Source organism: Haematobia irritans, chromosome 4 (assembly GCF_050003625.1).
Source record: "Haematobia irritans isolate KBUSLIRL chromosome 4, ASM5000362v1, whole genome shotgun sequence".
NCBI lineage: Eukaryota > Metazoa > Arthropoda > Insecta > Diptera > Muscidae > Haematobia > Haematobia irritans.
In genome coordinates this window covers 190,143,153-190,170,633 of record NC_134400.1, presented here as the reverse complement: position 1 = coordinate 190,170,633, position 27,481 = coordinate 190,143,153, and the positions used below count along the sequence as shown (strand labels likewise).

Genomic DNA, 27,481 nt, shown 5'->3' with positions numbered 1-27,481 from the left:
AAATTTTTCTATAGAAAAAAAATTGCCGAAAATTTTCTATAGAAATAAAATTTTGACAACACGTTCTATAGAAATGACATTTTGAGAAAATTTTCTATAGCAATAAAATTTTGCCGAAAATTTTCTATAGAAATAACATTTTGCCAACAATTTTGTATAGAAATAAAATTTTGCCAAAAATTTTCTATAGAAATAAAATTTTGCCGAAAATTTTCTATAGAAATAAAATTATGACAAAATTTGCTATAGAAATAAAATTTTGACAAAATTTTCAAAAAAAAATTAAATTCTGACAAAATTTTTTATAGAAATACAATTTTGACACAATTTTCTATAGAAATAAAATTTTGACAAAATTTTCTATAGAAATAAAATTTTGCCAAAAATTTTCTATAGAAATAAAATTTTGCCGAAAAATTTCTATAGAAACAAAATTATGACAAAATTTGCTACAGAAATAAAATTTTGACAAAATTTTCTAAAAAAAATAAAATTCTGACAAAATTTTCTATAGAAATACAATTTTGACACAAATTTCTATAGAAATAAAATTTTGACAAAATTTTCTATAGAAATAAAATTTTGACAAAATTTTCTATGGAAAAAAATTTTGAAAAATTTTTCTATAGAAATGAAATTTTGACACAATTTTCTATAGAAATGAAATTTTTACAAAATTGTCTATAGAAATAAAATTTTGACAAATTTTTCTATAGAAATAAAATTTTGACAAAATTGTCTAAAAAAAATAAAATTCTGACAAAATTTTCTATAGAAATAAAATTTTGCCGAAAATTTTCTATAAAAATACAATTTTGAGAAAATTTTCTATAGAAATAAAATTTTGACAAAATTTTCTAAAAACATAAAATTCTGACAAAATTTTCTATAGAAATAAAATTTTGACGACATTTTCTATAGAAATAAAATTTTGCCGAAAATTTTCTATAGAAATAAAATATTGACAAAATTTTCTATAGAAATAAAATGTTGACAAAATTTTCTATAGAAATAAAATTTTGACAAAATTTTCTATAGAAATAAAATTTTGACAAAATTTTCTATAGTAATAAAATTTTGCCGAAAATTTTCTATAGAAATAAAATTTTGACAAAATTTTCTATAGAAATAAAATTATGACAAAATTTGCTATAGAAATAAAATTTTGACAAAATTTTCTAAAAAAACATAAAATTCTGACAAAATTTTCTATAGAAAAAAAAATTTACTGAAAATTTTCTATAGAAATAAAATTTTGACAAAATTTTCTATAGAAATAAAATTTTGACAGTACTTTCTATAGAAATAAAATTTTGACAGCACTTTCTATAGAAATACAATTTTGACAGCACTTTCTATAGTAATAAAATTTTGCCGAAAATTTTCTGTAGAAATAAAATTTTCCGAAAATTTTCTATAGAAATAAAAATTTGCCGAAAATTTTCTATAGAAATAAAATTTTGCCGAAAATTTTCTATAGAAATAAAATTTTGCCAAAAATTTTCTGTAGAAATAAAATTTTGCCGAAAATTTTCTATAGAAAAAAAATTGCCGAAAATTTTCTATAGAAATAAAATTTTGACAACACTTTCTATAGAAATGACATTTTGAGAAAATTTTCTATAGCAATAAAATTTTGCCGAAAATTTTCTATAGAAATAACATTTTGCCAACAGTTTTGTATAGAAATAAAATTTTGACACAATTTTCTATAGAAATGAAATTTTGACAAAATTTTCTATAGAAATAAAATTTTGCCAAAAATTTTCTATAGAAATAAAATTTTGCCGAAAATTTTCTATAGAAATAAAATTATGACAAAATTTGCTATAGAAATAAAATTTTGACAAAATTTTCAAAAAAAAATTAAATTCTGACAAAATTTTTTATAGAAATACAATTTTGACACAATTTTCTATAGAAATAAAATTTTGACAAAATTTTCTATAGAAATAAAATTTTGACAAAATTTTCTATAGAAATAAAATTTTGACAAAATTTTCTATAGAAATAAAATTTTGACAAAATTTTCTATGGAAAAAAATTTTGAAAAATTTTTCTATAGAAATGAAATTTTGACACAATTTTCTATAGAAATGAAATTTTTACAAAATTGTCTATAGAAATAAAATTTTGACAAATTTTTCTATAGAAATAAAATTTTGACAAAATTTTCTAAAAAAATAAAATTCTGACAAAATTTTCTATAGAAATAAAATTTTGCCGAAAATTTTCTATAAAAATACAATTTTGAGAAAATTTTCTATAGAAATAAAATTTTGACAAAATTTTCTAAAAAAATAAAATTCTGACAAAATTTTTTATAGAAATACAATTTTGACACAATTTTCTATAGAAATAAAATTTTGCCGAAAATTTTCTATAGAAATAAAATTTTGCCGAAAATTTTCTATAGAAATAAAATTTTGACAAAATTTTCAATAGAAATAAAATTTTGACAAAATTTTCTCTAGAAATGAAATTTTGACAAACTTTTCTGTAGAAATAAAATTTTGACAAACTTTTCTATAGAAATAAAATTTTGACAAAATTTTCTATAGAAATAAAATTTTGACAAAATTTTCTATAGAAATAAAATTTTGAGAAAATTTTCTATAGAAATAAAATTTTGACAAAATTTTCTATAGAAATAAAATTTTAACAAAATTTTCTATAGAAATAAAATTTTCTATAGAAATAAAATTTTGCCGAAAATTTTCTATAGAAATAAAATTTTGCCGAAAATTTTCTATAGAAATAAAATTTTGACAAAATTTTCTATAGAAATAAAATTTTGCCAAAAATTTTTTATATTTAGTAATAAGATTTTGCCGAAAATTTTCTATAGAAATAAAATGTTGCCGAAAATTTTCTATAGAAATAAAAATTTGACAAAATTGTGAAAATAAAGTTAATTCGTGATCATCATCATCATCATCAAAAACAAAAAATTAAAAATTCCATTCAAATCCCAAAAAAATGCAATTTTTTTCAAAAAACTTCTTTTGTTCATATCTCCTAAATGAATCGTCCTAGAACGAAAGGAGGGGAATTTCGTGGTAAAAAAAAAAAAACATTTTACAATCCACCAAAATCATTACTTCAAAAGATTGTTATTTGTGGACTATCACATTGACTGTCCTAGCGTTACCGATTCAAAATTTTTTGGTATTTGGCGGAAATTGGGATAGACCATTGTACCACGATAACTTTCCTTTCTAGTATATCCATGCCTGTGTTTTACAAAAATACATCTTTTGTGTTTTATTTCTCAAACAAATTCGATTTTATTTGCTTCTCATTTTTTGTTTGTTTGTTTATTGAGCAAACTAAATCTAAATAAATTTCGTAATATAATTTATGCGTTTTTTAATACAATAGATTCTATAATAAATTATGTACAACAATAATATTATTTGCATAATAGTAGTAATAAACATTAATTAATGTTTAACAATTAAGCAGGTTGTTCTTATCCTTGGAATTATATTTAATGGATATTTTCTTTCTTCTACATGTATTTTATGGTTGCAATTGCAATTTCTCTTCATTTTGTTTTAATTAATTGGTGTTTGTTTTGCAAAAAAAAAAAAGATTGTTTTGTTTTCATTTTTTGTGGTAGTTTTGGAGGCTTTGTGTTGTGTCTACTTTCTACATTTCATCTAAATAGAACCCCACATATTTCATATACATATATATGCATATATATGTTTCTTTGTTTATTGCTTAAGTAGTAAAAAATACAATAGTAATAATAATAATAATAAATATTAAATTATTTTATTATAAATATAAGTGAAGTTTTGACACAATTATTTGCAATTTATATATTATTGATACATTTATATAATAGGTGTGTTTTTGTTTTAGTTTCATTTTTAAGAATGATAATATTATTGAAATTTTTGGTGAATTAAAAAAAAAAATAAAAAAAAAAAACATTTAAATAAATTTGTTAAGTCCGAATCGTAGGATTTCGTTCCAATGAAATTAATGAAGTCAAAGACAGCTGTATTTTTCACTAAAAATATTTTCAACAGTTCAAGATCGGATTGAAAACGCTGATATCGAAAATAAGAAATTTATATTTAATTTGATTCTAATGTTAGATTCAATCGAATATTTCACTTATTGGAAACTGAAACAAAAACAAACCTATTATTGCAGTTTTGGTTATAATAATCAATAAAATATTTTCATTTTGATCCTGTATATGTTTTTTTTAGTTTTTTTTTATATTGATTGGATTAAAAAACAAGATGCATCGTTTGAGAGTTGATTATTTCATGATATTTAAAATAATTGCTGCAATTTATTTTCACAATATTTTGTAAATAAGACATCTGGAATTATTGCTTTAGATATTTGCCACTACATGTGAGTCCAAGATAATATTTTTATAGCCAAGTAGTTGAACTTTCCCTAGTGTCAATTTTTTGACTCGCAGTTTTTGATTGTTTTGAGAATCAAAAAGACGACTTGTAGGCATTTTTGAAATTTTACACTTAAAACATTTTTCAAAATTTTTGGGAATGTTGATTTTGCGAATTTTTAAAATTTCAGATAGACTTTCGACTTTTGCAGTTATTGAAAATTCGATTTTTGACGTTTGCGACTTTCATTGTTTTTTTCTCCATAAAAGGTGGTACTTCTCATTCCCCTTTCAGGCAAAATTCAAAAATTTCCTTTAAGTCCGATTTGTCATTTTTGTTGGGTAGATTTGAAAATGTCTATTATCGACATTTTTAAAATTTGGCAAAGTTGACGTTTAGAATTTTTAATATTTTGGACTTTCGACTTTTACAGCTATTGAAAATTGGAATTTTGACATTGCATCTTTGAATGCATTTTCTACCTAAAAATTGCTACTTCTCATTCCCTTTTCAGCTCAAATTCGAATTTTACGATTTAGTTCGAATTTCAAAAAAATAAAATTGAAAAGTCGATAAGTCGATTTTGCCTTTTGTTGAAAAAATATCGATGAATAAAATTGCTCATAATAAAATTTTGTAAAATTTTTGTTAACCCTTATCCTGTACTAGTGGGTCAAAATTGCCCAAAACCAATTTAGTTTTTGCCAAAACAATATGTAAATAAAATACATATACATGAATAAATGTATATTGGGCAAATTTGATCCACTAATACAATATGCGGTATTGTTTTGAGTACAGGATAAGGGTTAAAAGATTGAAGTCCCTTTCGACCTTTCGCATTTGTCTTTCGTTGAAAGTCGATTTTCACCAACAAGTGGATTCCAAATTATTTTATTTTTTTTTTAAAGTTAGTTACTTGAAAAAAGGATTTTCATCGACTTTCCAAACCAGATTTTCAAAATTAAAATTTCTAAACAACGAATTTTTCTAAAGTAGGGATACAAAACCAGAAAATCTATTTTTTGTCACAAAGGCAAATTTTTGTCAAATAAGACAATGTCAACTTTTTGCAAAAAAAAGGACGATTTCAAATTCGACTAATCGACTTTTAATATTGTTGAAAATCGATTTTTGATGTTGGACAAAATCAACTTTTCACCAAAAAGTCGTCATTGGATTGATACACACAAAAAAAATTATTTCGGATTCAATCACGAAATTAATTGATCCAATTAAATTTTTAATTGAAATGTCTTCAATCACAGAAATGATATTATCAATTAAAATATTAATTGACAGTCAATTGAAAAATTAATTGATCCAATTAAAAAATTAATTGATCCAATTAAAAAATTAATTGATACTATTAATTTGTGTGATTGATTTTTATTTCAATTAAAAAAATTGTTAACTCAATTAAATTTTTAATTGAATATTTTTTAAAACTCAATTAACATTTTAATTGGAAAAATTTTCGTGAAATATGTTTCTGTGTACAAATGTGTTTATACTCACAAAAACAATTGCTTTTCTGACTCAATCACGAAATTACTCAGAAAAAAATTTCACGAAAAATTTTCCAATTAAAATTTTAATTGAGTTTTAAAAAATATTCAATTAACAATTTAATTAAATCAACAAATTTTTTAATTGAAACAAAAATCAATCACGAAAATTAATAGTATCAATTAATTTTTAAATTGGATCAATTAATTTTTTAATTGACCTTCAATTAATTTTTTAATTGATACTATCATTTCTGTGCACACAAAAAATTTTTTCTCTGATTCAATCACCAAATTAATTGATCCAATTAATTTTTTAATTGAAATGTCTTCAATCACGAAAATGATAGTATCAATCACAGTTTTAATTGGGCATAGAAAAAATTCTTGATTAAAAAATTAATTGATTTTTTCAGCAAAATTCAATTAATTTTTTAATTGATTCAATTAAAAATTTAATTGATGTTGATTGCAAAACGCAATTAATTTATTAATTAAAAAGGGTAACTATTTTTAATTACTTAGTTAGATTGGCTTAGAGTTTTTATTTGGATTAACAAATGATTGTTTGAAATACATTTTTAATTAAAAAAGTAAAAAAAAAAAATCAGCACTTTTTTTAACTGAATTAGTCTTCCGAATTTGATTAAAAAGTTAATTGTATCAATTAATTTTTTAATTAAACATTTTAAAAATTCCAATCATTGACTTAATTAACTTAATGTTTCTATCATGATTAAAAAGTTAATTGTATCAATTAATTTATTAATTGAAAAAATTTTCAACTTCAATTAACTTTTTAATTGGAAATATTTTGGTGATATTTTTTTCTGTGTGATTGAAGACATTTCAATTAAAAATTAATTGGATCAATTAATTTCGTGATTGAATCAGAATTTTTTTTGTGTGTAATTGATCCACTTAATTTTTTAATTTAATGAAATGTCTTCAATCACAGAAATGATAGTACACACAAAATAATTTTTTTCTGATTCAATCACGAAATATATTGATCCAATTAATTTTTAATTGAAATGTCTTCAATCACAGAAATGATAGTATCAATTAAAAAATTAATTGAAGGTCAATTAAAAAGTTAATTGATCCAATTAAAAAATTAATTGATACTATTATTTGCAGAAGGATAAATATAGAATCTGGCTGCATTTATTGATATGAGAGAACTTTCTCTCCAGTCACTTATATAGTATACACAGAAAAAAAAATATCACGAAAATTTTTCCAATTAAAATCTTAATTGAGTTTTAAAAATATTCAATTAAAAATTTAATTGAATCAACATTTTTTTTTAATTGAAATAAAAATCAATCACACAAATTAATAAAGGGTGGTTAAATTGTAAGGGCCGATATTGAATGTGAACCACACCTAAACGCCAAATTTTTTCCGAATTTTATTTGACATTTCTCTATTTCAGACTTACTCAATTTGAACCATGGAGAGATACACAATCCAACAACGTGTTAAATGGTTCCAAGAAATGGCAACAGTGGATGATCAATTTTCGAAGAAAATCATCTTCAGTGATGAGGCACATTTTCACCTCAGTGGATTCGTCAATAAACAGAATTGCCGCATTTGGCCGAATGAGAATCCAAGAGTGATTGGCGAAAAACCAATGCGAGTGACTGTTTGGTGCGGTTTATGGGCTGGCGGCATCATCGGGCCGTATTTTTTCCAAAATGAGGCCGGTCAGGCAGTTACTGTGAATGCTGTTCGCTATTGTGAGATGATAACGAACTTTTTATGGCCCGAATTGGAAGATATGGATATGGACGATATGTGGTTTCAGCAGGACGGTGCCACTTGCCACACAGCTAACGAAACTATGGCTCTTTTGCGCAACAAATTCAATGGCCGTGTTATCTCACGTAATGGCGATGTCTATTGGCCGCCAAGATCATGTGATTTGACACCGTTGGACTTTTTTCTATGGGGTTATTTGAAAGAAAAGGTGTACGTCGATAAGCCAGCAACAATTCAAGAGCTAAAGGATGAGATAATTCGACACATTAACGGCATAGAACCTCCATTATGCCTCAGCGTCATCGAAAATTTGGACCATCGGATGAAGGTGTGCCACCGAGGTCGCGGCGCCTATTTGGCCGATATTTTGTTCCATACATAATTGAGTAATACCAATATATCATAATAAAATAAAATTACAATAATTTCCTAAATAGTTTGTGTTTTATTAAAAATCAACATCGGCCCTTGAAATTTTAACCACCCTTTAGTATCAATTAATTTTTTAATTGTCGATCAATTAGTTTTTTAATTGGCGCTCAATTAATTTTTTAATTGATACTATCATTTCTGTGACATTTCAATTAAAAAATTAATTGGATCAATTAATTTCGTGATTGAATCAGATTTTTTTTGTGTGTATGTGGATCAGATTATACAGAAAAAAAAAAATAATTTTTGGATTCAATAACGAAATTAATTAATCGAATTAATTTTTAATTGAAATAAATTCAATCACAGAAATAATAGTATCAAAGTCAATTAAAAAATTATTAGATACTAATGATTTTGGTGATTGATTTTTGTTTTAATTAAAACATTTGTTGAATCAATAAAATTTTTAATTAAATATTTTTTTTTGAAAATTCAATTAAAAATTTAATTGGAAATTCGTCGATATATCAAAAGATTAAGACAATATAAAAAATTTTGTTGTTTTTGTTGCACACAGATAAAATTTTCACCAAAATATTTCAAATTAAAATTTTAATTGAAAGGGTTAATTGATACTATCATTTCTGTGATTGAAGACATTTCAATTAAAAAATTAATTGGATCAATTAATTTCGTGACTGAATCAGAAAAAAAAAATTGTGTGTATCAATCAACGAAGTAAATTAAAAACTTGATACTATAGCGTTTTGTTTTAATTAAAAAATTTGTTGAATCAATTAAATTTTTAATTTAATTTTTTTGGTCTGGCTAGACCAAATTTGACTTTGAGCGCTTAGTGATCGAAAGCTTATCGCCTATCCTAGGGTTAAAAAATTAATTGATCCAAATAAAAAATTTAAAAAATTTTGTGTGATTGATTTTTATTTCAATTAAAAAATTTGTTGAATCAATTAATGGCCTGTTCCTGTATATCGAACGAAAGCTTGCTTTCGTATTCCAAACGAAAGAAAATTAATTTTTGTTCTTCTATTTCGAAAGGCAAGTCACTTCATATTTTGTTGTCGAGCAATAAACGAACATATACAATAAGTGTCAAGAAAAAAGTAAAAACATTGCTAATATATGAATGAATTCTCAGGCTAAAAATTTGAAAATACTCATTTTTGATATTCAATGTCTTCTCAGAAAGACGAACTTTCAAAAATATAAAAACCAATATTCTTTCGAATTCGACTGACTGCCTTTCTTTCGAATGGGTTTTCGTTCGATATACAGGAACAGTGCATAAATTTTTAATTGAATATTTTTTAAAACTAAATTAAGATTTTAATTGGAAAAATTTTTGTGAAATTTTTTCTGTGTACTATCATTCCTGTGATTGAAGACATTTCAATTAAAAAATTAATTGGATCAATTAATTTCGGAATTAAATCCAACAATTTTTTTTTTGTGTAATTAAAATATTTGTTGAATCGAATCAAATTTGTAATTAAATACTTTTGAAAATTCACTTAAAATTTTAATTGGAAATATTTTGGTGGGAATTTTTTCTGTGCAGAAAACACTTTAGATGTAGTGGTTCTGGTATTTTGACCCTTTGTCGATATATCGCATGATTATGACAATATAAAAAATTGTGTTGTTTTTGTTGCACACAGAAAAATTTTTCACCAAAATATTTCAAATTAAAATTTTAATTGAATTTTCAAAAAACAAAAATTCAATTAAAAATTTAATTGATTCAACAAATTTTTTAATTAAAACAAAACGCAATAGTATCAATTAAGTATTTAATTGACTTCGTTGATTAATACACACAATTTTTTTTCTGATTCAATCACGAAATTAATTGATCCAATTATTTTTTTAATTGAAATGTCTTCAATCAAAGAAATGATAGTATCAATTACCCTAGGATAGACTACTTGGTCTGACTAGACCAAATTTGACTTTGAGCGCTTAGCGATCGAAAGCTTATCGCCTATCATAGGGTTAAAAAATTAATTGATCCAAATAAAAAATTTAAAAAATTTTGTGTGATTGATTTTTATTTCAATTAAAAAATTTGTTGAATCAATTAATGGCCTGTTCCTGTATATCGAACGAAAGCTTGCTTTCGTATTCCAAACGAAAGAAAATTAATTTTTGTTCTTCTATTTCGAAAGGCAAGTCACTTCATATTTTGTTGTCGAGCAATAAACGAACATATACAATAAGTGTCAAGAAAAAAGTAAAAACATTGCTAATATATGAATGAATTCTCAGGCTAAAAATTTGAAAATACTCATTTTTTATTTTCAATGTCTTCTCAGAAAGACGAACTTTCAAAAATATAAAAACCCAAATTCATTCGAATTCGAGTGACTGCCTTTCTTTCGAATGGGTTTTCGTTCGATATACAGGAACAGTGCATAAATTTTTAATTGAATATTTTTAAAACTAAATTAAGATTTTAGTTGGAAAATTTGTCGTGAAATTTTTTTCTGTGTACTATCATTCCTGTGATTGCAGACATTTCAATTAAAAAATTAATTGGATCAATTAATTTCGGAATTAAATCCAACAATTTTTTTTTGTGTAATTAAAATATTTGTTGAATCGAATCAAATTTGTAATTAAATACTTTTGAAAATTCACTTCAAATTTTAATTGGAAATATTTTGGTGGAAATTTTTTTTGGGCAAAAAAACCACTATGATGTAGTGGTTCTGGTATTTTGACCCTTTGTCGATATATCGCATGATTATGACAATATACAAAATTGTGTTGTTTTTGTTGCACACAGAAAAAAATGTTTCACCAAAATATTTCAAATTAAAATTTTAATTGAATTTTCAAAAAAAAAAAAATCAATTAAATATTTAATTGATTCAACAAATTTTTTAATTAAAACAAAACGCAATAGTATCAATTAAGTTTTTACTTCGTTGATTTATACACACAAATTTTTTTTTCTGATTCAATCACAAAATTAATTGATCCAATTAATTTTTTAATTGAAATGTCTTCAATCACAGAAATGATAGTATCAATTAACCCTAGGATAGACTACTTGGTCTGGCTAGACCAAATTTGACTTTGAGCGCTTAGTGATCGAAAGCTTATCGCCTATCCTAGGGTTAAAAAATTAATTGATCCAAATAAAAAAATTAAAAAATTTTGTGTGATTGATTTTTATTTCAATTAAAAAATTTGTTGAATCAATTAATGGCCTGTTCCTGTATATCGAACGAAAGCTTGCTTTCGTATTCCAAACGAAAGAAAATTAATTTTTGTTCTTCTATTTCGAAAGGTAAGTCACTTCATATTTTGTTGTCGAGCAATAAACGAACATATACAATAAGTGTCAAGAAAAAAGTAAAAACATTGCTAATATATGAATGAATTCTCAGGCTAAAAATTTGAAAATAGTCATTTTTGATATTCAATGTCTTCTCAGAAAGACGAACTTTCAAAAATATAAAAACCAAAATTCTTTCGAATTCGAGTGACTGCCTTTCTTTCGAATGGGTTTTCGTTCGATATACAGGAACAGTGCATAAATTTTTAATTGAATATTTTTTAAAACTAAATTAAGATTTTAATTGGAAAAATTTTTGTGAAATTTTTTTCTGTGTACTATCATTTCTGTGATTGCAGACTTTTAAATTAAAAAATTAATTGAATCAATTAATTTCGGAATTAAATCCAACAATTTTTTTTTGTGTAATTAAAATATTTGTTGAATCGAATCAAATTTGTAATTAAATACTTTTGAAAATTCACTTAAAATTTTAATTGGAAATATTTTGGTGAAAATTTTTTTCTGTGCAGAAAACACACTATGATATAGTGGTTCTGGTATTTTGACCCTTTGTCGATATATCGCATGATTATGACAATATAAAAAAATGTGTTGTTTTTGTTGCACACAGAAAAATTTTTCACCAAAATATTTCAAATTAAAATTTTAATTGAATTTTCAAAAAAAAAAAAATCAATTAAAAATTTAATTGATTCAACAAATTTTTTAATTAAAACAAAACGCTATAGTATCAAGTTTTTAATTGACTTCGTTGATTGATACACACAAAAATTTTTTTTCTGATTCAATCACAAAATTAATTGATCCAATTAATTTTTTAATTGAAATGTCTTCAATCAAAGAAATGATAGTATCAATTAACCCTAGGATAGACTACTTGGTCTGGCTAGACCAAATTTGACTTTGAGCGCTTAGTGATCGAAAGCTTATCGCCTATCCTAGGGTTAAAAAATTAATTGACAATCAATTAAGAAATTAATTGATCCAAGTAATAAATTAAAAAATTTTGTGTGATTGATTTTTATTTTATTTAAAAAATTTATTGAATCAATTAAATTTTTAATTGAATATTTTTTAAAACTAAATTAAGATTTTAATTGGAAAAATTTTTGTGAAATTTTTTTCTGTGTACTATCATTTCTGTGATTGCAGACTTTTAAATTAAAAAATTAATTGAATCAATTAATTTCGGAATTAAATCCAACAATTTTTTTTTTGTGTAATTAAAATATTTGTTGAATCGAATCAAATTTTTAATTAAATACTTTTGAAAATTCACTTAAAATTTTAATTGGAAATATTTTGGTGAAAATTTTTTTCTGTGCAGAAAACACACTATGATATAGTGGTTCTGGTATTTTGACCCTTTGTCGATATATCGCATGATTATGACAATATAAAAAAATGTGTTGCTTTTTTGTTACAATTTCAAAGTCGACTATTTCAGATTTCGTATTTTTGAATTACTTATAATTCTTTAACATATATTTCTATTTGGACACACACACACACACATTTCCAGGCTTGACACATGTAGGAATTGTATGAACTTGTGTATTAGTTTAACAGCCTGTTTCGGTATGTCGTACGAGCTGTATCGATCTGCTGAAATGCATAGAAACAACTGATTTGTCGTTAAACATTCAGCTGTTGGTTTCCATTTCAGTCGATCAATAGATCTCTTTCGACATACAGAAACAGGTTGTAAGCTTTTCAAACACGAAATTAGGATTTTTTTTTAATTTGACAAGGACCTTGCAAAACTTGAAATTTCTTTTAGCCCATTCAAAAAGTCGATTTGAAATGCCAAATAATAGTTTGAAATCTATTTAAAGAGGATTTTGAAAGTGTAATAAGGTGTGAGGTATTAGAAACTTGTATCGACGATATGGAAACCAAAAGAAAATATCTAATAAAATTAATTCATAACACTACAATGAATTGAATGATGCATACAAAATATATTTGATTTATGAAATAATTTTTGGTATAATTTAGATAAAAATTAGCGATATTAATAGGCTTTGTTAAATAAATGAAATCATTGAAAAATAAAGAAGAAGAAAAAAAAATAAACAACTAAGTTGCTTTAAACTAAAATGGAACCTATCAGAATTATTTACATATAACTAATGTGATACCGAGTTTTTTTTTTTTTTTTAACAAAATAGAATGTAAAGTTTCAAAAATTTTGGGATAAGTAGCAATAAATAATTTATTAAAAATAGAAAATTTTGTTTTTTTTTTGGGTTTTTATGGGGAAAAATATTTAAGATTATAATTAATATCATTAGAGAAAAATAAACAAATGTCTCATGGATGATGGAAAAATATAATAAATTTGCTTTTATATATTTCAAAATCATTCATTCATTCATTTATTTCTCTTCTTATATCTCAAGCCCTACAAAAATATAGATTCGTATATATTTATATATGCATTATATTATACATATTTTTTTCGTACCAATATAGGTTTTCAATAATTATAATTGTTAAATGTTTTGTGTATTGATTCACTTATATAAATATATAGTATGCATATATGTATTGTTTGTTGTGTTTTTTTTCTTTTATTTTAATTAACATTTCATTTTATTACTACTTTTTTTTATATATATGCAATAAGTAACAATTTTTGCAAACACCATTGTTTTTTTTTGGCATCTTATCCAATTATTTTGTAATATGGAAAAGAAAAAACTTTAAAGGTAAAAGACACCAGAAAAAAAAATGTTATATCCTTGGGTCAAAATTTGCTTAGAAAAATAAATAGTGCATTTTGTTGTAGTTTTTTTCTCTGTTTGTTTTGTATATAAAAATATATATATTTATGTGTGTGGGTGAATGTATGTGTGTCTAGGGTATATATAGCAAATCTTGACTTAAAGTCCTGCTTTACGTTCAGTTACGGTTTTATAGTCTCATGGAGTGCCTCATAGGAAGTTTTCTTTATCCTTGCTTGTTTTTTAATTCATCATTGATTTTGTTGTTTTCATCATCATCATCATTAGCAGCATTATCATCTTTGGCCATCTGCCATAGTGTTTCCCCTTTTAGGCCATTGTATCACCGCTGGATTTCATATCTCTTTCACGAAAAAAACCTCTTTCGGTTTTACATTCACGTATGGTGACAGTTTCGAAATTCACAGTTACATCGGTGATAACAACTTTATTGGAAATGTTACATTTACTGGGTAGCCAAAAACGTGGTGGTAATGCTTGTGGTGACAATGGTGTTAAAGGAGTTGATTTTTGTTTGGGAGGTGGTGTATGTTCATAGATGGTGTCTAAATGCTGTAGGCGTTGCTGATGATGATGATGATTGGAATTAATATTGTTGTTGTTGTTATTATTATTATTGCTGTTGTTGTTGTTGTTGTTGTTATTGTGCATTACCATATTATTTTCCACTTCATTCTGACTATCAGCCTGCGATGATTCATCATCATCATCATCATCGGCAGCAGCACCAACATTTTGTCCATTATATTGTTGAGGTTTTTCGGATGGCGTTGCCTGTTCCGGCCTTGATGCTGGTGTCTCTGGTGACAATGGCTCCGTTTCCGCCTTTAAAGGTGTCGATATGGGCGTAGCTGTATCCACCGAACAATGAATTTTAGCTGGTGGTGGCCCGTCCGGTGATGTTTTTATGGTTACACCAATTTTACCCGATTCTTTTAATACTTCCGCCTTACGTTTAGTTCCCACAGTATCCTTTCGACTTAAAGGTTGATCTTCTGAACTTGAGGAATTTGTATCGGCCTCTGGTACAAAGGCCAACGAGGAGGAGGAGGAGGAGGTGGTGGCATTTGTTGATACAACTGCCTGCATTTGACGTTCTGTGGATTTTTGCCTTTTATTTTCAGCATGGGTATGTGGTGATTCAGATCGCCTACTACTTGAAGCACGTTCCGATTTCGAGCTATGATGATGGTGATGATGGTGGTGGTGATGGTGATGCTTCTTTTCCTTATCCTTTTCTTTGTCATGATGATGGTGATGACGTTGATGTGACGTCGTCGTTTCACTTGAGGCAGATGTAGAATTTGATGTGGCGGCAATTTGAGGGGTCGCTGTCGCCGTCGCCATTATAGCTGCTGGTGTTATTGCTGCCGAACTTGTTGCCACCGCTGACGCTGTTGTTGTGGAGGTTGTGGTGTGTGTATTGTGACCATCGTCTTCGTTGAAAGTGTATTCATCCTCTTCAGATTCTGGCTCGGGATCACGTTCTTTTTCCTTCTTTTTGGGACCACGTTTGGAGGGAGTATTCGATGATTTATTACCTTGTTCATAGATTTCAATAAGCCGCCGATCAAGAATATTGACTTCCGGTTCCCAGGTATTATAACGTTGATTCCATCCTTTCCATTTCACTCGATATTCCACAACTCCCTATAAGACAAAGAGAAATGGGGTTAATGCAAGATGACAAAGGATGATCGCTTACAATCATCCGGATGATAGCTTTTTTTTTTAAATCTTAGCTAAAAGAAGGAAGTAAAGCATCCTTGAAGAATCTATGGTACTAATTCTTGAATCTTGACCCCATGACAGCTTCCAAAATATTTTTAGAGAACACCCATACATTCTGACAGGAAGAATCTTGGTCTACTCATATGCAAATTCAGGAAACTTCAGCTCACAGAGTAGCCTTTTAGCAAATCTATGTCCATAAGTACGCTGTACGCTCTTTTGTGATATTGGAACGCTCTTTTGTGATATTGGAATTCACTCTCTGTGGTGATTTCCATTTCAGACCATTCCAGATCCGTCTTGTGTTAAAGCTATAATTCGGGTTATGAAAATGAAACCCTATATATCTCGATGATAGCTTTTTTTTTTTAAATCTTAGCTAAAAGAAGGAAGTAAAGCATCCTTGAAGAATCTATGGTACTAATTCTTACTCGTTGGTTGCCTTTAAAAAACAGAATTCTTAGTGCGGTGATTTCCAGTTCACACCTTTCTCAGATCCGCCTTGTAAGGAATACTTTTTCTTTTATAAAACTACACCTTACGAAAATGAGTAATGAATCTTGACCCCATGACAGCTTCCAAAATATTTTTAGAGAACATACATACATTCTGACAGGAAGAATCTTGGTCTACTTATATGCAAATTCAGGAAACTTCAACTCACTGAGTAGCCTTTTTGGAGATCTATGTCCATAAGTACGCTGTACGCTCTTTTGTGATATTGGAACGCTCTTTTGTGATATTGGAATTCACTCTCTGTGGTGATTTCCATTTCAGACCATTCCAGATCCGTCTTGTGTTAAAGCTATAATTCGGGTTATGAAAATGAAACCCAATATATCTCGATCACATGCCAGCTTCCAAAATATTTTTTAGAGAACTTACATACATACATTCTTACAATAAGAATCTTGGTCTACTCATATGCATCTTCTGGAGACTTCGACTCATAGTGTAGCCTTTTAGAAGATCTATGTCCATAAGTTTGTAATACTGAAACTGACTCTCTAGGATCACGAAAACAAAACCCAAGACCTGTGGGCTAGATTTTCGTATCCACATGACAAGTAAACGAGCCCTGTACAGTTCTTCCATCCGATAAGGCCTATTGGCCTACTTATGTAAATTGCACCATGTGAAAACGACGGCAGCTTTCAGAATTGTTTTTTTTTTGAAACTCAATCTATATCCATTTTACGTACTTTATTTTGACTAGATCACTTCGGATTCTAAGAATCTAAGGAATACAGCAGTTCCAACTCTTGGCGAATCAGAATTTGAAGAACTTTTATATTCTGGAAAATTTTTTTAATTTCCAATAGAAGTAGGTATTGCAGTCTTGTTTTTCAATAATTCAGCAGTATTCGATGGAATTGTCTTCCTTTTATTTAGCAGAAATCTTTCTTGCAAGTGGCCAAAGTTGAAGATGAAACTGTATTCCACTTTATTACCTCACAGAGCTCCCATATATGGAATTTCCAATTTTTTTGTCATTTAGACGAAATCATGATTCTCTGATAGGTCCAATTTTTCTGCTCTGTGATCCTCATGACAAATATGGCTTTTTTCTTACATAACTCTACTATAGACCGATGACGCGATTTAATTTCTTGAACATACAGAATGTCAAATTTTTTTACTTGAAATTGCATCCATTCAGACTTGTCCTTCGATTTCAATTCATGATTATTAAGAGACACAATTGTAAACCAATTAGCTGGATATTTGAAAATCGGTCAATTTTTTACTACATTCAATCACTGGTTAACACCAATCTCTCGTTGCTGCTTCTTGAGTTTTGGAAAGCCTGCAATTTGCCTCAATTTGTCCATAAATAAATAAGGTGAGGATGATTTATATCCGTTAGGTTAGGTTAGGTTAGGTTATGTGGCAGCCCGATGTATCAGGCTCACTTAGACTATTCAGTCCATTGTGATACCACAGTGGTGAACTTCTCTCTTATCACTGAGTGCTGCCCGATTCCATGTTAAGCTCAATGACAAGGGACCTCCTTTTTATAGCCGAGTCCGAACGGCGTTCCACATTGCAGTGAAACCACTTAGAGAAGCTTTGAAACCCTCAGAAATGTCACCAGCATTACTGAGATGGGATAATCCACCGCTGAAAAACTTTTTGGTGTTCGGTCGTAGCAGGAATCGAACCCACGACCTTGTGTATGCAATGCAAGGCGGGCATGCTAACCATTGCACCACGGTGGCTCCCTTATATCCGTTAAGTTCTCCAAATTGTGGTAGGAAGCTATTCAGCTCATTGCGATACCCCAGATTGCGAACTTCATTGAGTGCTAAATCACAAGGGATCTCCTGTTTATAGCCGAGTCCAAACGGTGTTCCACATTATGCCGAAAGCATTTAGAAAAGCTTTGAAACACCCAGGAACTTCATGAGCATTACTGAAAGGGTATAAACCACAGTCATATAACATTTTTAATGTTCGGTTGAAAGTAGGATTGAACTCACGGCCATTTGTTTGCAAGCCATACATTAACAGGTTAGCTGATAAGTCCTCGGTCTGACACATAGATAGCTTCGCTAGTATTAAATGCATATTATTTTTATAACGGGTGATACGGTCAAAATTTGGTCAATATAAACTTGACGTATTTCTTTCAATTTAGCATTTAAAAAACCTGAACACCCCTCATTTTGAAGGTGTGTGTGTGTAGAATTTTGCTCCCAATTTGATTTTGGAATTTACTCTTCAGTTGTCAAAATGCCGTCCAAGCAAGAAGAGCAGCGTATCAAAATTTTTCTCGCGCATCGCGAAAATCCAAGCTACTCGCACGCAAAGCTGGCAAAATCGCTAAAAGTTGCCAAATCAACCGTTACAAATGTAATTAAAGTGTTTGGGGAACGTTTGTCGACAGCCAGGAAGACTGGATCGGGGGGAAATCGAAAACCGGAATCCGCTGAGACGACAAAGAGAGTTACCGGTAGTTTCAAGCGAAACCCTAACCTCTCTCTCTGAGATGACGCAAATAAGCTGGGTGTATCGTCTACAACCGTGCATCGAGCCAAAAAACGAGCCGGACTATCGACTTACAAGGTAGAAGGTAGTGACTCCAAATCGCGATGATAAACAAAATACGACGGCCAAAGCGCGATCCCGGAGGCTGTACACGACGATGCTAACGAAGTTTGACTGCGTGGTAATGGACGATGAAACCTACGTCAAAGCCGACTACAAGCAGCTTTCGGGACAGGAGTTTTATACGGCAAAAGGAAGGGGAAAGGTAGCAGATATTTTCAAGCACATAAAGAAAAGAAATATCTGGTTTGGCAAGCCATCTGTACCTGTGGCTTGAAAAGCAGCATTTTCATAGCTTCCGGGACTGTCAACTAAGAAATTTACGTGAAAGAGTGTTTGAATAAACGTCTGCTGCCTTTCCTGAAGAAACACGGCTGTTCCGTACTGTTTTGGCCGGATTTGGCATCTTGCCATTACGGTAAAAAGGCCATGGAGTGGTACGCCGCAAACAACGTGCAGGTGGCTCCCAAGGACAAGAACTCTCCCAACACGCCAGAGCTCCGCCCAATTGAGAAATACTGGGCTATTGTCAAGCGGAACCTAAAGAAGACCAAAAAAAACTGCTAAGGACGAGCAGCAGTTCAAGGCAAACTGGCTTTCTGCGGCGAAGAAGGTGGACAAGGTGGCTGTACAAAATCTGATGGCAGGTGTCAAGCGTGAGGCCCGGCAATTCGGATTTGGAAAACCGAAAGCCTAACTGAATATTTTTCCTGCATTTTATACTAATTGAACTTGAAAAAGAAATTTAATTTGATTTTTTAAATAAACGATTTCACCGATTTACACGCGTTTTCCCTTGACCAAATTTTGACCGTATCACCCTTTATAGTACCAACTTTCAAATGATTCGTGTCAAAATTTGACGTCTGTAAGTCAATTAGTTTGTGAGATAGAGCGTCTTTTGTGAAACAACTTTTGTTATTGTGAAGAAAATTGAACAAAAAGGAATTTCGTGTTTTATAAAAAAAAAACTGTTTTCTGAAGGGGAAAATTACGGTGGAAGCAAAAACTTGGCTTGATAATGAGTTTCCGGACTCTGCCCCAGGGAAATCAACAATAATTGATTGGTATGCAAAATTCAAGCGTGGTGAAATGAGCACGGAGGACGCTGAACGCAGTGGACGCCCGAAAGAGGTGGTTACCGACGAAACCATAAAAAAATCCACAAAATGATTTTGAATAACCGTAAAATGAAGTTAATCGGGATAGCAGAGGCCGTAAAGATATCAAAGGAACGTGTTGGTCATATCATTCATCAATATTTGGATATGCGGAAGCTCTGTGCAAAATGGGTGCCGCGCGAGCTCACATTTGACCAAAAACAACAACGTGTTGATGATTCTGAGCGGTGTTTGCAGCTGTTAACTCGTAATACACCCGAGTTTTTCCGTCGATATGTGACAATGGATAAAACATGGCTCTATCACTACACTCCTGAGTCCTATCGACAGTCGGCTGAGTGGACAGCGACCAGTTAACCGTCTCCGAAGCGTGGAAAGACTCAAAAGTCCGCTGGCAAAGTAATGGCCTCTGTTTTTTGGGATGCGCATGGAATAATTTTTATCGATTATCTTGAGAAGGAAAAAACCATCAACAGTGACTATTATATGGCGTTATTGGAGCGTTTGAAGGTCGAAATCGCGGCAAAACGGCCCCATATGAAGAAGAAAAAAGTCATTGAGAACGATGGCAAAAATTCATGAATTGGGCTTCGAATTGCTTCCCCACCCACCGTATTCTCCAGATCTGGCCCCCAGCGACTTTTTCTTGTTCTCAGACCTCAAAAGGATGCTCGCAGGGAAAACATTTGGCTGCAATGAAGAGGTGATCGGCGAAACTGAGGCCTATTTTGAGGCAAAACTGAAGGAGTACTACCAAAATGGTATCAAAAAATTGGAAGGTCGTTAAAATCGTTGTATCGCTCTTGAAGGGAACTATGTTGAATAATAAAAATGAATTTTGACAAAAAAAATGTGTTTTTCTTTGTTAGAACGGGGACTTATCAGCCAACCTGTTATTCCTCTCCAAATAAGAGGTGCTTTACAATTTTTTTTTTTTTAGAAATAACATTTTGACAAAATTTTCTTAAGAAATAACATTTTGACAAAATTTTCTATAGAAATAAAATTTTGAGAAAAGTTTTTATAGAAATAAAATTTTGAGAAAATTTTTTATAGAAATAAAATTTTGACAAAATTTTCTATAGAACTAAAATATTGACAAAATTTTCTATAGAAATAAAATTTTGACAAAATTTTCGATAGAAATAAAATGTTGAAAAAAATTTCTATAGAAATAAAATTTTGTCAAAATTTTCTATAGAAATAGAATTTTGACAAAATTTTCTATAGAAATAAAATTTTGACAAAATTTTCTATAGAAATAAAATTTTTGACAAAATTTTCTATAGAAATAAAATTTTAACAAAATTTTCTATAGAAATAAAATTTTGACAAAATTTTCTATAGAAATAAAATTTTGACAAAATTTTCTATAGAAATAAAATTTTGACAATATTTTCTATAGAAATAAAATTTTGACAAAGTTTTCCATAGAAATAAAATTTTGACAAAATTTTCTATAGAAATAATATTTTGAAAAAATTATCTATAGAAATAAAATTTTGACAAAATTTTCTATAGAAATAACATTTTGACAAAATTTTCTATAGAAATAACATTTTGACAAATATTTCTATAGAAATAAAATTTTGATAAAATTTTCAAAAAGAAATAAAATTTTGACAAAATTTTCTAAAGAAATAAATTTTTGACAAAATGTTCTATAGAAATAAAATGTTGACAAAATTTTCTATAGAAATAAAATGTTGACAAAATTTTCTATAGAAATAAAATTTTGGCAAAATTTTCTATAGAAATAAAATTTTGACAAAATTTTCTATAGAAATAAAATTTTGACAAAATTTTCTATAGAAATAAAATTTTGACAAAATTTTCTATAGAAATAAAATTTTGACAAAATTTTCTATAGAAATAAAATTTTGACAAAATTTTCTATAGAAATAAAATTTTGACAAAATTTTCTATAGAAATAAAATTTTGACAAAATTTTCTATAGAAATAAAATTTTGACAAAATTTTCTATAGAAATAAAATTTTGACAAAATTTTCTATAGAAATAAAATTTTGACAAAATTTTCTATAGAAATAAAATTTTGACAAAATTTTCTATAGAAATAAAATTTTGACAAAATTTTCTATAGAACTAAAATTTTGACAAAATTTTCTATAGAAATAATCATAGAAGCTCTCTCAACATTACGGAGATTGAATATTGGACTGCGATGCAAGTACTAAATGTGTATTTGGATATAGCCAATAAAACCAGATATAAAGAGGACTCAACTCAATGTAACTCATCAAAACGTACCATAGTGACAATTTTATATAGTAAGAAACCATTAAATAATAAAAGCAATGATGCCAACCACATAATTTCAATGGAAAACAAATGCCGCGTAGAAGACATTTGTTAGAACATAGAACGTGCCGAGGACGCAAAAGAATACCGGCCATAACACAAATGAACTTTAACATTAAATATAAGATATATCCTACAAAACAGCCTGCCTCATAGAGAGAGGTGTCTGCTTTGGCATAAAGCAACAGTGACGACACACATTAAGGGAATATAAAAACAACAGCTGTATAGAGTAAGAACAACAAGGAACCACAAGAAGACAAAGACAACAAGGATCCTAATAACTCAATAATTGCACAAACACTTAAACTCACAGTATGTAGCACTCACAAACACAAATTTAGGTTATTGCTTTTGCTACAGTGGTTTCAAACGTATAAATGATACGAATTCCTCTTCAGAGGAAGAAGTTGTGCAAGTGCCTAGAATAGTGAAATATATTGATCGTCATGGTCAACATTCCGTTATTTACCGATGGTTTATCGACTAACGCCAGATTATTGACAGTGCAAGCGAGAGTTTAAAACAAACATTCGATGCCCACAGATCGAAAAATCGCTTTACACGTGTATCTGAGACTAAGTAGTTTCTAGTTTCCAGTTCCTAGACTCACAATAATAGCAAAAAAATTGAGAATTATGTTTCCACTGGGAAATAAGGGCGATGTTGAAATGCAAAACAAAACATGTTGCCTTGGTGTTACACTACTTTTTCCCTTATTGCATTTTTGCCCAAATGGTATCGTCATTCCCAAGTTATTGTCAATTCATAATATTGTGAGGGATACAGGATCACGGTTGCCACAGTTGGTAAAATTCTACCAAAAAACGGTAGATTTTTCACTGCTTGGTAGAATTTTTGATGTTTTGGTAAATTTTGCAAAATATTCCTTACAATTTTCTATTGAAATAAAATTTTGACAACATTTTCTATAGAGATAAAATTTTGACAAAATTTTCTATAGAAATAAAATTTTGACAAAATTTTCTATAGAAATAAAATTTTCTATAGAAATAAAATTTTGACAAAATTTTCTATAGAAATAAAATTTTGACAAAATTTTCTATAGAAATAAAATTTTGACAAAATTTTCTATGGAAACAAAATTTTGACAAAATTTTCTATAGAAATAAAATTTTTTCTATAGAAACAAACTTTTGACAAAATTTTCTATAGAAATAAAATTTTGACAAAATTTTCTATAGAAATAAAATTTTGACAGAATTTTCTAAATAAATAAAATTTTAACAAAATTTTCTATAGAAATAAAATTTTGACAAAATTTTCTATAGAAATAAAATTTTGACAAAATTTTCTTAAGAAATACCATTTTGACAAAATTTTCTATAGAAATAAAATTGACGAAATTTTCTATAGAAATTAAATTTTGACAAAATTTTCTATAGAAATAAAATTTTGACAAAATTTTCTATAGGAATAAAATTTTGACAAAATTTTCGATAGAAATAAAATTTTGACAAAATTTTCTATAGAAATAAAATTTTGACAAAAATTTCTATAGAAATAAAATTTTGACAAAATTTTCTATAGAAATAAAATTTTGACAACATTTTCGATAGAAATAAACTTTTGACAAAATTTTCTATAGAAATAAAATTTTGACAAAATTTTCAATAGAAATAAAATTTTGACAAATTTTTCTGTAGAAATTAAATTTTGACAAAATTTTCTACAGAAATAAAATTTTGACAAAAATTTTCTATAGAAATAAAATTTTGAAAATTTTTTTTATAGAAATAAGATTTTGGCAAAATTTTCTATAGAAATAAAATTTTGACAAAATTTTCTATAGAAATAAAATTTTGGCAAAATTTTCTATAAAAATAACATTTTGACTAAATTTTCTATAGAGATAAAATTTTGACAAAATTTTCTACAGAAATAACATTTTGACAAAATTTTCTATAGAAATAAAATTTGACAAAATTGTCTATAGAAATAAAATTTTGACAAAATTTTCTATAGAAATAAAATTTTGACAAAATTTTCTATAGAAATAAAATTTTTAAAATTTTTGTATAGAAATAAAATGTTGATAAAATTTTCTATAGAAATAAAATTTTGACAAAATTTTCTATAGAAATAAAATTTTGACAAAATTTTCTATAGAAATAAAATTTTGACAAAATTTTCTATAGAAATAAAATTTTGACAAAATTTTCTATAGAAATAAAATTTTGACAAATTTTCTATAGGAATAAAATATTGACAAAATTTTCTATAGAAATAAAATTTTGACACAATTTTCTATAGAAATAAACTTTTGACAAAATTTTCTATAGAAATAAAATTTTGACAAAATTTTTAATAGAAATAAAATTTTTACAAAAATTTCTATAGTAAAAAAATTTTGACAAATTTTTCTGTGGAAACTAAATTTTCTATTGAAATAAAATTTTGACAAAATATTCTATGGAAATAAAATTTTTACTAAATTTTCTATAGAAATTAAAGTTTGATAAAATTTTTTGTAGCATCGTGATTATTGAAGAACCTGTAATTGACCTTTTGTTATACATTTTCAGAAATCAAAGATTTATTAAGCACCAAAATTGTGCCAGCAACACTGTGCCTGAGAAAAATAAACAAGGAAAATATCATACAAAGAAGGTGTACTACAATTCCTTACTTAAGAAGACAACAAGGAGAATGATACAAAATATATACTATATACAAAGGTAGACAGTAATTATAGCAGATGACGAAACATTTTGGAGGAATAGGAACTAGCGCACGAGACAAAATTATGGACAGACAAACCATAGGCACCAACAACATAGCATAGCGAGAGAACGAACGAATTATTCCTATTACAGGATCCTATGAATGAAATAAAAACAGGAACAACAAAATAACAGCTGCCAGCAGATGTTAAGAGGATTTAAATGGCAGTTGGTAGTGGTGATGACGATGTCGACTGCTGGTATTGTTGGTTTGCATTGACAAAGTACTTATAGGAATGGAAAATATAATAAGGAGGGAACACCATGAACTTCCAGAATCAAGCATCTATTAGATTTGTGTTTTTAAATATTTGTACATTTCTTAAGATATATTTCTCAAAAAATAAAATATTTGAAAAAAAAAAACAATAATAATTACCTTTCTAATACGTTTCTGTATAATACGCTCAGCAGCGTATACCCTATCATCCGAGCTGCCCATAATGTTATCCAGTTTGAAGCCTTCGATTGCTTAAGAGTTAACGAAATGCTTGGAGGAATGTTGGTGTTAGATTTTATATTACAATTTATTTTCTTTGTTTTGTTATTTAATGCCCCAAAAGATTGCTTTAAAATTTGGCAAAATTTATTTGCACTTTATATTTAGGTAATCACTTTTTAATTTTTCAACTATTATTAAAATCTTCAATTGTTTACTTTTTAGATGTCTTGTTTTTACCGCGAGTATCCATAGTAATACATTTTTTCTTTCCCTCGTAAAAATTTATAATAATAACACTACGCACAAACAAATTACATGGGACGACGACAAAACACACAAGAAACTAAAATAAAAACACAAAACGTCCTTCAGGTAATGATAGTGTCATCTCTTTTTTTCTCACACAGTTGTTACGGAGGGGAATGGACCAACTAGAATTGTGATGGCTTGATTCAATAATTTGTAATTGTTGTAATGGCACAAAATCACAAATGAAATAAATTCACTTAATTCCAATACAATTCATATTTATCATTATTTCACTTATTACAAAATGGTGTATATATTGATCTGTTGTCACTTATATCAAATTTGTTGTTCTCGAAAACTTGTGTTATTACTTTCTCATGAATTATAAATGATGTTTGACGTTTACTCTCTCTTCCTTTATATTCTCTTGAACAAACCACTTTGAGCTATGTCTTACGCCGTCATGTTTTCCACATTGGCTTTGATACACAGCCTCAAATAATCCAGACGCAAAGCCAGCCAACAATCCGGCTAATTTCTCTCGAATATTCATGTACACAGAATTTTAGCTTGTTTTGATTAGCTTTTTTAAATACTTTATTTCATTTAAAATGATACTTTTCAAAACTATCTTTCACTATTATATCTCTCAAGTAGTAAATTTGCAAGAAATTATCTAGTTTGGCCAACTTTTAATTCGAAAATTATCACTTAAAATTTCTACGTCTTTCTTTCTCGCGTTAAAGCAAATGAATAAAATCCAAAGCCAATAAGTATAGACATTTAACGGCTCTCATTTTGGCAGCGCCATTGTGTTAAAATGTTCTGGAACAGTGTTGCCAATATTTTAAAGAACTTATGAAAGGGCGCAAACCTGATGAAACCACGATTACTTTTCTTAATTAATCCACTTTAAGGTATACAAACTTTGTGAAAATTTGCTTTGGGCTATTCCCCATCAAGTTATAATAAAATTTGCAACAAAATTTGTATAATTGTATGACTTTTTTTACTGATTTAGTTTTCACTTTAGCGATTTTAATTTTAGCGGCTAAACTCGAACTTAATACCCACCTTTAGGTACTGTTATGGCTTGTTTACATTTTGCTCCCATTAGAAATATCCCAACAAACACAAGGATGAACATTTTTCATAGGTAACACCATATCAATTTGATAGGGAATCCCATCTTCAACATTAATTCAAATAGCCTTGCAACTTCCTTGCCTTCAACAAATTGTCTAATAGGTTTGAAGTATTAAAATGAAATTTAGTTTGAAAAGTTGTTGCTAAAATGTTGAGAAATTGTTGCTAACGTGTTGAATTCTACTATTGAGGGTAGTGTCTGTTTTTTGTTGAGAACGCCATTTTCTCAACAATTTCTCAAATTGAATTCTAAGCTAATTCTTTGAAAAAATGCTTGAAAGTGTATTGAGTACAAGCATTTCTCCAATGCTTGTGTTTATTGCGATAAGGCAAAACTGTGTTATGCGCCGTTCAGACTATATGTTTATGGGACGAACTATTTGTGTTTCTAAAGAATCTTACAATGTGGCCAAATACTAAGAATTGCCGGCGACAACAAAATAATCGACAAACGTTTTAGCTGTCTATCGAGCATAACTTATAGTGTGACCAAAATCTGGGATATACCGATGGGATCATCAGCCACCCCCTTTGCAGCAGACATTCTGATGGAAAAACTTCTAGAGGAAAGCTTGAAAAAACTTG

The 27,481-nt window shown here is 28.1% G+C and overlaps 1 protein-coding gene across 2 annotated transcripts; it reads right to left on the bottom strand.

Annotated features, from left to right (window-relative positions):
• Positions 1 to 8,888: 8,888 nt before the first annotated feature.
• Positions 8,889 to 26,479, bottom strand: Pc (chromodomain protein polycomb). 2 transcript variants are annotated; one of them, XM_075304513.1, is made up of 3 exons: positions 26,122 to 26,479; positions 25,439 to 25,844; positions 8,889 to 15,745 (listed from the first exon to the last, which is right to left on the bottom strand). In XM_075304513.1, the coding sequence occupies exons 2-3, from the start codon at positions 25,499 to 25,501 to the stop codon at positions 14,405 to 14,407; spliced, it is 1,404 nt and encodes a 467-aa protein (XP_075160628.1). In that variant the 5' UTR covers positions 25,502 to 25,844; positions 26,122 to 26,479; the 3' UTR covers positions 8,889 to 14,404. The 2 variants fall into 2 exon arrangements, with proteins under 2 accessions (XP_075160628.1, XP_075160627.1); XM_075304512.1 differs by having other exon boundaries at positions 25,439 to 26,479.
• Between the last annotated feature and the right edge of the window lie 1,002 nt (positions 26,480 to 27,481).